The 14,983-nt window shown below is 43.6% G+C and overlaps 1 protein-coding gene across 4 annotated transcripts in view; it reads right to left on the bottom strand.

Annotated features, from left to right (window-relative positions):
- ANXA5 (annexin A5) overlaps positions 1-14,983 on the bottom strand; it is a 41,573-nt gene that overhangs the window by 15,059 nt on the left and 11,531 nt on the right. For all 4 annotated transcript variants that reach the window (XM_070047666.1, XM_008267908.4, XM_008267909.4 and 1 more), the window contains exons 3-6: positions 7,238-7,322; positions 5,541-5,635; positions 4,220-4,333; positions 1,831-1,921 (exon numbers count right to left, since the gene is read on the bottom strand). In XM_070047666.1, coding sequence (XP_069903767.1) covers positions 1,831-1,921; positions 4,220-4,333; positions 5,541-5,635; positions 7,238-7,322 — 385 coding nt within the window. The remainder of the gene's footprint in view (positions 1-1,830; positions 1,922-4,219; positions 4,334-5,540; positions 5,636-7,237; positions 7,323-14,983) is intronic.

The raw sequence follows: 14,983 nt of genomic DNA, 5'->3' as shown, positions 1-14,983 counted from the left end.
TGTAATTAAGGCTTACAACATGATGCTTTGATATATACATACCCTGTGAAATTACCACAGTCAAGCTAATTAGTACATCCATTACCCCAGGGATGTGTGTGTGCACACGGTGAGAACATTTAAGATGTACTTTCTTAGCAAACTTCAAGTATACAGTACAGTACTATTAACACAGTCACTGTGCCACACATTAGATCTCCACTACTCCCCCTTCCTAACACAAACTTTGTACCCTTGGACCAAATGGCTCTATCACCTTCTTCCTTTTACTTCTGTCCTGGTTTCCTTCCCGCCAATGCTGGCAACCCCCGTTCCCCTCTCTGCTTCTGAGAGTTTTGGCTTTTTTAGATCCTACATGTGACAAGATGCAGTGTTCGTCTTTCTGCCCCAGCTCACTGCACATTGCATAATGACCTCCAGGTTCATCTATGTTGTTGCAAATGGCAGGAATTCCTTCTTTCAGGCTGAATAGTATTCCACGGGGTGGGTGTGTGTCCGTCTCCTACTGTCTTTATCCATTAATGGACACTTAATAAGCCTACCTAGTCTTGAAACTCCGATTAATGCCTCATTTGTGGTGTGATGCCTCCCCTAACATCCAAAGCCACGATGCCTTGTCCCCTCAGAGTGTGCTCTCACATTAAACGTTGTACATGACTTTAGTTTGCATTTTACTACTCTTTGACTATTACAGCTATCCTAAATTATGTGCCCCCCTAAACAGACTGCATGTAATCTCCACGAGGTCAGGGGCTGTGCTGTATACCTGTGGACACGCAGCCAGTGCTGAGCAACATGGCTAAGGAGGACACACCACACAGAGTGATGGTCCCCTCACAGCACTCCATCTGCTCTCCCACAGCAAAGTCATAGAGTCTCGCTCATCAGCGTCATCACCCTCAAGGAGATCCTGGAGTACTGTATTAAACAGAGCAGAATCACCTCTGTCTTAGTGGCCGGACCTGTCTGCCTAGAAAAAGAGAAGCAAAAGACCCTACACCTCGGAAAGGTAACCACTCAGTAGCTTTAATATTCACACTGTTCTGATGGACTCGTTTAAGACTGTTAACATCAACAAACTAGTGGTGTCCTGGAGACCCAGCTCCCCAGCTGCAGGCACTAGGATTGCAATCTGCTGACTGGGTTGATAATGGAGTGCCCTGGCCCTGCTCAGTCAGGTAGCAGAAAGGGTCAGCTACGAGAAATCTGATGAGAACAGGGCCCTCGGCCTTCACTTTCTATTTCATTTTCTTGATTCCATTCACGGAACATGCTGCAGATTGAAACACTGATTTTGTTTTCACAAAAAAAGTAAGGCACACCACAAAGAAAAGTCAAAATGCTGAGCATTTTACCCAAGCATTGCCACCAGCTGAAACAGCATACATTATACTCAAATGCTTTTAACAACTCTGATCTGGAAAAAGGTTTTGGCTTCTTCTCCTAGGTTCCTAAAATGCCTTTTAGGTAACTCTTAACTTCTACTAACATGCAACTGAATTTATTTCAAGGAAAAAAAACCACTTCCTTGTGCTTCAAAGTTAATGTAAAAGAAAGAAAACCTGTCTATTCCTATAACAGTTGCAAATCTTATGTAAAAGTAAACTCTATCGTCATAAGCAACTTCTTAAAAACTACAAAAATAGTTGTAAGTGAATAGACAATTTTTCAGCCCCTAAATGAAGAAAAAGTGGCTTGAATTATAGCTCATTCATTCATTCAACAATCATGCACTGCCTGCCTCCCTTATCTATGGAGGACTGCATTCGTGTTGGAGAAATGAAGGAAATGATGGTGGAAATAGACGAAAAGTCATTCAAAACATTTTACCTTCTTCATAAACTTGCTTTATGGCTGTTAGTTCTGCAGGTGTCCTTGAAGCAATAATTTCTGTCAGCACCTTTTCATCTGTCCCAGCTCCCTGTTTATTTGTAATAGAGGGAAAAAAATCAAAGAAAGTTATTTTCCTAGAATACATGTTACTCAAACTGCATCACACACACACACACACACACATATATATCTAACATAACAGACATCTTTGTATGCAAGTTCTATAAGTCATAAAGAAATTTTAATTTCCTCTCCAAAGAGGTTTTATTCTTTTTTGCCTAATGGAAACAATGTTTACTGTACACATGTGTGGTATGTATGTATGTGTGTGTGTATATATATATATATATATATGCAAATATGAGCAGACTTCAAAACTTCCATGGAATAACAGAATTAAAAGATAAGCTTATTTTGGTGCAAAAAGTTTTGAAATCCATCATGCATAGTTTTCCTATAATATGCATTTTCCACAACTTCCTTGAAGATCCTTTGTATATAACAAGTTATATAAATTTGTAAACTTGTTATTTGATCATTAACTTTAGTTTAAAAATTTTATTAAAACTATAAAATAACTTTATAAAATTTACCAAAGTGCATAATAGTGTACAGAGGAGCACTGATACTTAAACAATGTCTACCTCAAAAAACAAATTGCTCAGACCAGTGTTGTGGGGCAGTGAGTTAAGCGGCCACTTGCAATACCAGCACACCATATAAATGCCAGTTCATGTCCCAGCTGCTCTATTTCCAATCCAACTCCCTGCCAATGCATCTGGGAAAGTAGAGGAAAATGGCCCAAATACTTGGGCCCCTGCACCCACACAGCAGTCTAGGGTGGAATTCCAGGCTCCTGTCCAACCTGACCTAGCCTGGCCATTGCAGCCATCTGAGAAGTGAACCAGTAGATACAAGATTCTCTCTCTCTGGTCTCTCCTTCTCTCTCTGAAATTCTTGCCTTTCAAATAAATGAATAAATCTTTTTTAAAAAGAAGAGAAAGACTCATGCTCCCAAGTTCTCTATCAAGCCAAAGGGAACTTCTGCAGGAAAAAAAAAATAAGCAATACTTATGGCATTATTTAATTATTACAAATTGAATCAATATAAACTATCAACAAATTGGAAATTATTTTCTGAAAATTTATTTTAGTTGGTTTTCCCTTCTCTGCTTATAAAAGTCATATCTACACCACAAAGTGAGAGGATACAAGCAACAATACAGTTGAACTTAATTTGTACAAAAAGAAAAAAGAGATGTACTTTAAAGCCCTATTTTCGTATTTCTGTTTCTAAAAGAAATCAAGCACTGAAAACCCAGGTTCATTCTCTGGCAGAATTTCAACCACTGCTGACATTTCAGAAGCACTGTTTAAAAAAAAAAAAAAAAAAAAAAACTTTTTCAATATCCTAAGATTATGTTTACTCCAGAAAAACCATTGTAGGAAAATGAAGAGAATAAGCATAAATAGGCCACTAATCAGATAAATTTTCTCCTCCATCCATTCCACAAATAACAATACCCAAGCTGTATGGTCTAGTTCTTTTTTACATATTTATTTATTTTCATCTACTTGAAATACATACTGACAAACAGATCTTCCACCCAATGGTTCATGTCCCAAATGCCTGCAACAGCCCAGGCTGGGTCAGGACAGAAGCCTAGAGTCCAGAATTCTACTGCTATCTCCCACACCAGTGGCAGAGGCCAAAGCACTTGAGCCATCATTTGCTGCCTCCCAGGATACATTAGCAGGAAGCAGAATAACAGCAGAGCAGCCATAAATCAAATCAGAACTCCAATACAGGATGCAGGTGTCTCAGCAGTGGCTTAACCCACTGCACCACAGTGCCTTAACCTGTACTTCATGTTAATCTCAATTTTCCCATTCAAAATCTAACTGTTGATGCAGGCATTTTGCACAGCAAAGACACTGATTAGAACCCTGGCATCCCAAAAGAAGTGCCTGAGTTCACGCCCCACCTCCACTCCCTACCCTAGATTCAGTGTCAGGCCCTGGGGGACAACAGGTGATGGCTCAGCTAGTAGGGTCTTTTTCCCTAATCAGGCAAATTCCTATTTTAAAATAGAAAATATCTCATCCACAACATTTTTAAGCACTTCTCAAAATCAGAAGACAGACATGATAATAAAACACAAAAAGCTATTTAAAAATTAAAATTTTAAGTAGCCAATATTACTGAGTTTAAGCACACAAAAGATTTATTGCACACTTTTAATTTTCTCCTTCATTTACTTTTTATTGCCTTCTGCTGTTTTATCTTCCAAGCAGCCCTCAGTGAAATAAGTCAAATGAAACTTTTAAACATACAAACAAGATTAAATAATTACCAAATCAGAATAATATTACTTTAGTTTTTTACCTTGAGAGCATGCTTCAGTTCATAGGCATCGTAAAGCCGAGAAGGCTTCATCAGAGCCACAATCAATTTCTCAAATTTTCCAGTCAGCTCCGATTTCAGGTCATCCAGGAGGTCCTACCCCCACAGAAAACACAAACTTGTTAACCAGACAGAAATTTTAAGATTCTTCTTAATATGAATGACAGCCCTTTGCTCTAAGGAATTCTTTACATTGCTGTCCCCAAGTAGAAAGCACATAGCTAAATAAAACACAAAGCCCTGAATTATGTATTTTTATGTAATTTTTAAAGTTTTAAATAAACACATAAAAATTGTATATCGTGTGATGCACTGACACATGTATATGTTTTATGATGTCCAATTAGGGTCAATATATCTATCTTTTGCTAAATCTTAAGTTAAAGCAAAGCTACTCAGTCATGAAGATGCTTGTTTTTTAAAAAATGTTTCTCTTAACTTCAAGAGTTAAAAAAAATTTGAAAAGTGGCTTAAAATAGTTTATTTTTAAAGTATTCTTCTGAGAAACATGTATTTACGTATCTTTTTTAAAAGCCAAAAAACCCCTCATAAGTGCATTTTTACAAAGGACAAAATTTAGTGTGTCACACCTAAACATGACAATTGTTTTCTCTCAATAGATACCCCCCTTGTAGAACATAAGATTACACTTATCATCATGCTCCTGACTGTTGAGAGACATCACTTACTAAGGGGAAATTATGGACATAATTATGAAACAAAAAAAACAGGATTTCATATTTGTTCGGTTTCACATCAGGCACCTAGAAATAGTGTTCGGAATATTCTTTTTTTTTTCTCTGCATTTGTTCTTTAACGAAGTGACAGACACAAATTTTCAGAATAACAAGACTTCATTTTAAGTTTTCCGTGTAACGTAGTCATTTATTTACTAACAAAGGTTAAGCTTTTTACTTTGAATTATTAATCTAACAAGAACATTTAAGTCAATTAAGCAAACGTTCATTTATTAAAATCCCCACAAAAGGAACCCGGACTGTGACTGTCACAACACGGGCGTCCGCCTAGACAGCAAGCCTCAGTGTAAAGTGCGGGGGAATGGAACGGAGGAGGGGGCGAGACGACCACCAGGCGTCTGCAGGCAGCTCCGTGGCATCCAGCAAAGAACAAGTACGCTGAGGATAAGCGGGGCGAGCGCTGCACGCCAACCGCTGACGATTGACAGGGAAGTCAGAAGCACAAAATAAGTGGTGTTCGCCCAAGGATGTAGGTGTGTTTCACACTATTCGGAAAATTCACAGCTGCTTGCTCCTGTCACCCTTGGGTGCCAATACAGACTTACCCTGCCATAGAGAGTTTTGAAAGCGTCGGCGATCTCCTGGCGCTGCCCATTGCTGCGCGCTGTCAGCAGGGTCAGAATGCTGTCCTCGTCGGTGCCTGTAATTCACAGCGCACGGTGATACCTCAACTCCCGCGAGCCCACTCTCAACAGCCTTCCCTTTCTCTGGGAGCATATGAAATACACTTGACGTGTTCTACTGAATAATTTATCACAGACAGAAAATGTACAATACATACAAAATGTGCTTCGACTACACAGGATCCTCTCTCTCCAATGTATGGTGAAGTAGGGTGGAAAAATACTACCAGCTTTGAAACCTGAGCTGCATCGGGTTTTGCATGCAACAAAAACTTACTCAAATAACAGCTATGCACAAGGTGCAATGTGCTGGTGTTAGAGAGGAGACTCTGGCTTCGGGTTACAATTTGAGGGGAACCTCAAAACACAGGAGTGACTGTGAGCTGAGCAGACTGACAAGTGTCTCCAGAAAGTTCCAGTGTGAAAGGGGGTTAAGGGAAGGGTCTCTTAGCTGACAGACAGAAGAAGGGACTTCAGGAAAAGCCTCAGGGAGAAAGCGACACTGCAGACAGTCTTGAGGGACAACAGGATGTGAAAGGCTCCAAGAGGAAGGCGGCCAGGCAAAGCTCAGCAGTACAAAAACGTAAGGGAACCTCTGAAAGGTCACAGGGTCACACAATTCAAAGAGGAGTTTGTTTTTGGTGCAAACCATTTTGAAACGTAGGCAGAGTTTTTTATAATATGTGTTCTCCAGGCACTTTTTTTTTTAATACTCAAAGGCTATGTCTGCCTTTTTTGTTTGTTTTGAAGATTTATTTATTATTTGAAAGGCAGAGTTACAGAGGGGCAGAGGCAGAAAGAGACAGAGAGAGAGGTCTTCCATCCAGGTTCACTCCCCAAATGGCCACAATGGCCAGAGCTGGACCAATCCAAAGCCAGGAGCCGGGAGCTTCCTCTGGGTCCCCCACGCAGGTGCAGCAGCCCAAGGACTTGGGCCATCCTCTACTGCCTTCTCAGGCCATAGCAGAGAGCTGGATCGGAAGTGGAGCAGCTGGGACTTCAATCAGCATCCATTTGGGATGCTGGAACTGCAGGCAGCTACTTTACCAGCTACGCCACAGCACCTGCCCCTCCAGGCACTCTTTGAAGACCCCTCATAGGAGTCTTTCATGGGGAGTAGATAACCCAGCATGGTTGGATAAGAGCACAAATCAAGCACAAAGGGAGCTGAGAGGAGATGTAGGGCTGGGGATACTGAGAAAGGCCCCCATGAGGCCGGGACAGTACACCAGGAGCTCAGGGACGTGGAAACCCTCCTGAAGGCACCCTGAGAGATGGCCAGGGCTAGAAGAGACAACAGTGGTATGCTTGAGACCCACAGAGGGAAAACTTATCTGGCTGGGCAGAGGGACAGAGCTGCTCACGGACTCCCCTGACTGCCACACAGATGAAGCTGACAAGTTCATCAGCCCAGGGCCCGAATTTGACTGCCCATCTGGTTCTAGAGACTGAATATTAGGGGTGGCTGCTAGTATTATTTTCTTATCTTCATGTATTTTTTCTCCTATAAATTTCAGATCAAAATAGGCTTTGGCCTATTCCTTCCATTAGAATCAATGACTTTCTGTTTAGCAAAACACATGTCACATTTCTGCAGAACAAAAAAGAGGATGAATTACCCAGGCCTTTCATGGCCTTCCGGAGAATCTCTGCATCAGCCCGCTCATCAAACCCGGGGAAGGCAGTCACAGTTCCTCTGAGAGCCTGAGACAGGAAACACAAGGGTATTACTCACATCACAGCTAATATGACACAGCCATAACACAAACAGTAAGTCAGTTGCCACGTACATGTTCTGCTTTTAAATGGACGTACCACTTGATAATATTCATGACCCCATTCGAAACGGGAAGTGGACCATTTACGATGTGGATTGGCAGGAGCAACTCACAGTCCCCTGCAGCGTCATTAGTGGGAAGGCCGGCTCCCTCTTCCCTTGGGCATCACCCCTGCCATCATGCCGCACCAACACCTCTTGGGTCACAGAGGGCAACTCCTTGCACGTGTGCCTCGCATCAAGTCTCTCACCACTCTGATCTAATCTAGGAGGAAGCTGAGCCTGCATTAAAACTCGATGCTCTCCCCTGAGCAGTCAGTGCTAAGCAATACCTGTCTTATGTATGTTGTCCCCTAAGTCCCCAGTTTTTGTACCAGGGTAATTCAAAAGTCCATAGAAAATAGAATTAAAAGGTACGTTTATTTTGATGCAAAACAATCTTGAAATCCAAGCATGTGAAGGGTCTTGAAAAAGTTCATGAAAAAATGCACTATAAAAAAGCGTGGATTCCAAAAATTTTCTGCATCAAAATGAACTTATCTTTCAGTTCCATTTCTCCACAAGTACTTGGAAGCAGGGATTTTATGATAACCCAGCAAAGCCTGAAAGATATTTGGTAGTTTATGTGCCACAAGAATCCCAATCTTCAAATTACACTGCAAAATGTTCTTTATTAGGTCTCCTGTCACACACTGCTTCATCATATGTATGGCCAAAACACTTTTTAATACTGAGCCATAATTTTTTATCTTATAAAAGGAGGCTCCCAGCCGGCGCTGCGGCTCACTAGGCTAGTCCTCCGCCTGCGGGGCCGGCACCCCAGGTTCTAGTCCCGGTTGGGGCGCCAGGGTCTGTCCCAGTTGCTCCTCTTCCAGTCCAGCTTTCATGCTGTGGCCCGGGAGTGCAGTGGAGGATGGTCCGGGTCCTTGGGCCCTGTAGCTGCATGGGAGACTAGGAGGAAGCATCTGGCTCCTGGCTTCGGTTCGGCACAGCGCGCCAGCCACAACACGCCAGCCGTAGAGGTCATTTTGGGGGTGAACCAACAAAAAAAGGAAGACCTTTCTCTCTGTCTCTCTCTCTCACTGTCCACTCTGCCTGTCAAAAAAAAAAGGAGGTTCCCAGCATTTTCTTTGTCTAATAAATGTTTTTAGATTCTTTCAAAACTTCTGTTAAGGTACCATCTAAAACAACAAACAGCCTAAAGGACGGAGGGGTTTAGAATATGTAGTCTGGCCTACATTCATATGTTTCATAATAAACGCATAAAAACACAATCGCCTATTAGGAGAAAAATTTCTTTTCCACACTGGCCTCCAACTGCTGCATATACCAACAACACCACGAAGCCAGCAGGTTCCAAGATGACAAGAGAGATGGGCACAGGGAACAGCTTCCATAAGACACAATGCCGAAGGCTGTTTCAGTGGTACTAAATTATGCTGCCTGAAAAACTGACACTCATGAACCCAGGAGACAGTGGCAAAGACTCTCCTTGACCAAACTTTGGACAGGCTTTCTGAGCCTCTTCTCACCTCGGCCTCGTTTTTGGGCCTTCTCTGACTGCCTGGCTAAGTGGTAGCGAGAATCCTACTAAGTCAGTTTTGGAAAGACACCCCTACTCTTGACAGCGGATCACTCCCTACCATGGACCAAATGCTTGTGCCCTGCCACAACTCATGTATTGAAACTCTACCCCACAGTTTGATGGCATTAAGACGTAAGGCCTTTGGGAAATCATTAGAGTTAGCTGAGGTCATGAGAGCAAGGCCCCCATCACACGGGCACCACCCTCGGAAGACTATTCAGAGAGCTTGCTTGCTTCCCTTGCTGTCCATCATCAACTGAAGATGCAACAAGAAGGTAGCAGTGTACATCCCAGGGAGAGGGCCCTCACCGGGATCGGACTGTGCTGGTGCCCTCTCTCTCACTCCTAGCCTATAAAACTGTGTATATAAATTTGTCTCTATATACACCACCCAGTCTGTTACAGCAGCCCAAATGGAATTTAGCTCCCTTGCAATATGTGATCAATTCTCTCATCACCCAACCTTGACGTCTGATCACCATGCTTCAGCAAGAATCCCCTACATTTGATGCTTCCTCTTGGTAAATTTCCCTCCACTGATTCCCTCACACTGCTCATTAGCAATAAATCCCCTGATATCCTTGCTGTATTCACAGTCCAGTCTGATCTCTCTCCCCTGTTGTGATAGCCATGACCCATAATGCCACAGTCTTGAATAAAGTCTTCCTTCTTTTCCCTCAATGGAGATGGCTATGAGAGAACTTGCAGGAAAATCTGGCCTAGTGGAGCTCTTCCTGACCTCAACCACTTAGGCCAAGGATTACAATCGTGAAGCCAAAAGAACACAATCCAAAACAAGGGGTGCTGCCCAGGCTGATGTCCATGCACAGACTGTTGACTGGTAGCAACTGTCATTCCCTCTGTCCCTCAGCTACACAAAGGACTGTGGTCAACTAGGAAAAAAGGGTGTAAGGGAAAAATTGAGGAGCTACTCCGTAACATATCTCCTGGAAGGATCATAAAACCAAACTGCAGCTGTTCACTCCTACAAATGGGTAAGTCTCTAGTTCCACTTTCCCAAAGGAGCACAGATCAGAAAAACCGATAAAGTCCATTCCTTGAGTTCTAGACCAGGACTCCTGTGAAACTGAAGGGGTGAATACTGGCAATTTCTTATGGTTCAACATAATTAAAATGAGCTATGAGACAGGAAAGAAACATGATTTACTTGAGAAGATGGTCCTTCAAACCTGGTGTGGGTAAGGTCCACACCTTTCTCTCTGGTCCAACTGCAGTTTCTGTTAAGTGGGACAACTTCAAATCTATTACAAAGATACTACCAATACCCATTGGAAAAATGACAAATACCACAAGTACTCTCAATGTGAGAATTCGGGAATGACTGCCTTTATAATTCATCTATTTATTCATTCACTCCACAGTGTTTTTAAATTCTTTGTTTATTTTCACTTTATAAGAAAGAGACAGACAAAGATCTTCCATATTCTATCCACTGATTCACTCCCCAAATGCCTACAACAGTCAGGGTCAGAACAGAGCCTGGAACCCAATCCAGGTCTCTCATATGAGTGACAGGGCCCCAAGTACTTATCAGTCAGCTCCCTCCCAGGCTATGCATTCACAGGAAGCTTAATCAGAAGTGGGAGAGCCAGGACTTGAACCAAGCACTCCAATATGGAATGCAGGTGTCCCAAGTGGCAACTTAACCACTGTGCCAAATGCTTTCCCTAACAACGATTTTTTAATGCCTTTTAACATGCCATGTATCATACTCATCACTAGAAAATATCTTGATGCCTAAGTCAAATAAGAACTGACAAGTATATTCATAATCAAGTGCAGTTAACATAGACACAGGTTGAATCAGGGTCATGTGAACACATAAACTGGGGACTGAGCTGGGAAGGACAGGTCAGAAGAAATTGGAAAAACTTCCAAAAAATGTCTTCAAAGTTGGCAGCAATTTTTTCAGGCAGGTTCAGGAGGCAGAGCCGTGCAGTATAGTATTGTTTTAACACACAGAAAAACAAAACATGAGAGAACAAAATAATCTGGTACTTTGGATAAAGGGTTAAGAACCTCAACGGATGGGAATAAGCAGTCAGGCTGGAAAGAAAACTCAACAAGGGGAGCCATGATCGGGGGAGAGATGGGGTATAAAAGCCACAGAAAAAAGTACAGCCATCATCCTGTGGGCAACAGGAGACCGCTGGAGGATATTCAGGGGTGGCGGGGTTCAGAGGGCAACAGAGTCAACTCTGCATGGTACTATGTCTCCTGCAGCAATGGAGACATGGGAACAGACTGTTCAAGAGTGGAGACAAGGAACTGGCATTGTGGCACAGTGGGTTAAGCCACCATCTGCAATGCTGGTATCCCATATGCTCCACTTCCCATCTGGCTCCCTGCTAATGCACATGGGAAAGCAGCAGAGGATGAACTCGAGGCCCTGCCACCCACAAGGAAGACCCAGATTAGTTCAGGGCTCCTGGCTTCAGCGTTGCCCAGTCCCAGCCTAGCTAGTGTGACCATCTGGGGAGTCAACCAGTGGATGGAAGATGGGTCTCCCCCTCACCCGCCGTAGCCCTGCCTTTCTTTTTTTTTTTTTTAATGTATTTATTTGACAGGTAGAACTACAGAGAGAGAGAGAGAGAGAGAGAGAGAGAGAAAGGTCTTCCTTCCGTTGGTTCACTATCCAAATGGCTGCAATGGCCAGAGCTATGCCGATCTGAAGCCAGGAGCCAAGAGTTTCTTCCTGGTCTCCCATGCGGGTGCAGGGCCCAAGCACTTGGGCCATCCTCCACTGCCTTCTCAGGCCACAGCAGAGAGTTGGACTGGAAGAGGAGCAACGGGATTAGAACCAGCGCCTTTTATGGGAATCCGGTGCCGCAGGCAGAAGATTAACCTAGTGTGCCATGGCGCCGGCCCCCAGTAGCCTTGCCTTTCAAATAAAGTAAATAAGTATTAAAAAAAAAAAAATAAAAAGAGTGGAGACAAAAAAGATTATTTAAAAATTATTTGCATAATGAAGGGTGAGGAAGTCAAAGTCAAAGGCAGGGCAGTGGAAATGGAATGGAAAAGGAGTCAGGGAAGAAGGGAACTACTACTGAGGATGATTTCACTTCCAGATGGGAAAGGGATGGCTGCTTTTGCAATTCCTCTTAGTAGGTACACTGGAAGAGAAGCAGGCCAGTGAGTTATGAGCACACACAGATGGAAGGTGGGGCCACATGCAGGGACCACCACACAACATTAAGATGGAAAGGAAGGAAAAGGCCAGGAAAGTGACCCACAATCAGATGGCAGCCAATATCTGCCTGGCGCAACTGTGAGCCAGACTGCACTCAGAGCTTCATGTGGTCATCTCAGTGAACCCCACTTTACAAATGAAGCAAACTACTGGCTCAGGAAGGCTTGGCAAAACACCCAAGTGCCACCAAGCAAGCAAGTAGCAAAGCTGGGACTGGAACTCAGGCCTTATGGCGCTATGGCTAATGGGCTCTCAACCACAATGCTTCACCATTTCCCAAGAGAAAGAAGAAAATCCAAAGAGGGTGGTGGCATGGGAGCCAAAGGGGAGAACATTCCAAGGGGAAAGGAAGAAAAAGCAACTTCCAATATCATAGGCAAGTCTAGGAAGTGGGAAGATCACAGAGGCCCCTGGACACAGGCTGGAGCAGCAGTAAGAGCCCAGATGTGGGATACTCTAGCGTGATCTGAGAAGCAGGTCATTGGGACAGTGTTGTGGCATAGCAGGTAAATGCCTACAAGGCTGGCATCCCACATGAGTGCTGGTTCAAGTCCCAGCTGCTCCATTTCCAATCCAGCTCTCTGCTAATGCACCTGGGAAAGTAGCAGAAGATGGCCCAAGTGCTTGGGGCCCTGCACCCATGTGGGAGACCCAGAGGAAGCACCTGGCTCCTGTCTTCAGCCATCTGTGAAATGAACCAGCAGATGGAAGATTTCTTTCTCTCTCTCTCCCTCCCTCCCTCTCTCTCTCTCCCTCTGTCTCTCTCTCTCTCTCTCTAACTGTGCCTTTCAAAAAAAAAATAAATCTTTAAAAAAAAAAAAGAGAAAGAAAGAAACAGGTCATCTCCATGGAACCCACTTTACAAAGTCTGGAAAAACGCAATTTTCAAAACACACTTCAAAGAAGGCGTGGACCCAGTTTGTAGGCCATGAAGAAACTGCTAGTGGAGCGAAAGGTTAACAGCAGGGGGAAGGTTACAAACAGAAGAGACAGGAGGGATCTGCCTTATAGCAAAATGATAACCTGACCTCAGAGACCACAGGAAAAGGGGTGAAAGATGAAAGGAAGAGAAGTGTCCTCAGAAATCTACGCTACCAGCTATGAAGAAGAAATAACTGCTGGCCATATTTTTGGGAGCTTTCTAGAAATTGTGAAATACTTTTGCTACATTCCAAGTCATTGCAGTCATTCACCAAAGCTAGCCAAGCCATGTGGCAGTGTCAAGGGACCAGATGAGAAACACAGACATGAGTCACAGGGCAGAGGCCTTGTTTGGACATCCTGCCCAGTCCCCCTCTCTGCCCACACAAACTCTGCATATGGGACTAGAAGTGACTCATTCAAGAGGGCTTCCCCTGTTTCCCGAGTCCCACATTTACCCATTCAACGCCACCTCCAAGCAGGTTCACAAAGCCTCACTCTATCCTCAACCCGCTAACGCCTTCCCAGAATTATTACATATTCTCAGACAACACATGGTCAGAACATCTAATTAACTCTTTTAACTCACACCCTCAAAAATATCCATTCTTTAGCTCTGTATTTTTGTTGGCTTTTTTTCTCCCTCTAAACTAAAAAGTTCTTTACCTTCCAAGACTAGGCATGCCAAAATAAAATGAATAAAATCAGCCAAAACACAAACAAAGGGCTGCTTCTCTAGACAGAGAATTAAGAGACACAGAAAAATAACACAGAAATAACAATTTCTGGTTTAAATGAGAAAATATTCACATGCCTGGAACATTTTAAACAAAGCTTTTCCCAGAGGCACAGGGGAGGACTGAACCCTTTTTAAGTCTGTCTTGCAGTTCTATGTAATCAGTACTTCATCAAAACCCACCCAACATTCCACGTGATGCTAACCAGGAGCCAGAAATCATGGCACAAACCACTCAATTTGAACAAGTGCTAAGCAGCTGAGCAGAGATTTCTTTTTTTTTTTTTTTTAGATTTCTTTGTTTATTTGAAAGGCAGAGTTACAGAGAGGCAGAGGCAGACAGAGATGTCTTCTACCTACTGTTTCATTCCCAAAATGGCCCCAACAGCCAAAACTGGACCAATCTGAAGCCAGGAACCAGAAGCTTCTTCAGGATCTCCCATGCAGGTACAGAAGCCCAAGAACTTGAGCCGCCTTCCACTGCTTTCCCAGGCCATAGCAGAGAGCTGAATCAGAAGGGGAGTAGCTGGGACTTGAACCAGCGCCCATATGAGATGCCAGCACTGCACACAGTGGCTTCACCTGTGATGATTTTTAAGGATGGCTCTTCAGAGGCTTGGCTTCCTAAAAGCCTCAGGGAGGGGCCACCGGGAAAGATGGGAAGACAGGAAGACCAAATGGGCAGAGTCTGCCTCCCTTCACAGTCAGAGCAGCTCGGGTCTTACCTGACACAGATACTTAGGGACCCCATTACTCCTTCCTGTGATAATGGGTCCCACTGATAAAAAAAAAAGTGGGGGTCAATGTGTGTCACAGCCATTTAAAATGCTGCTTATTAACACCAGAATCCAAATCAAAGTGCTGGTTACAATCCCAGCTGCCCTGCTTTCAATCCAGCTCCCTGCTGATGTGCCTGGAAAAGCAATGGAGGACGGCCCAAGTGTTGGTGCCGTTGAGAACAGTATGGAGCTGCAGGCTCCTGGTCTCAGCCTGGTCTCAGCCTGGCCCATGCCTGGCTGTTGCAACTGTTTGGGGAGTGAACCAGCACATGAAAAATCTTTTTCTCTTTGTCACTTTGCCTTTCAAATAAGTAAATAAATCTTAAAAAAAAAAAATTAATCACTGTACAAAGAAA

This window comes from Oryctolagus cuniculus, chromosome 8 (assembly GCF_964237555.1).
Source record: "Oryctolagus cuniculus chromosome 8, mOryCun1.1, whole genome shotgun sequence".
Taxonomy (NCBI): Eukaryota; Metazoa; Chordata; class Mammalia; order Lagomorpha; family Leporidae; genus Oryctolagus; species Oryctolagus cuniculus.
The sequence above is the reverse complement of the archived record's forward strand: the minus strand, read 5'-3'. Positions and strand labels throughout refer to the sequence as shown.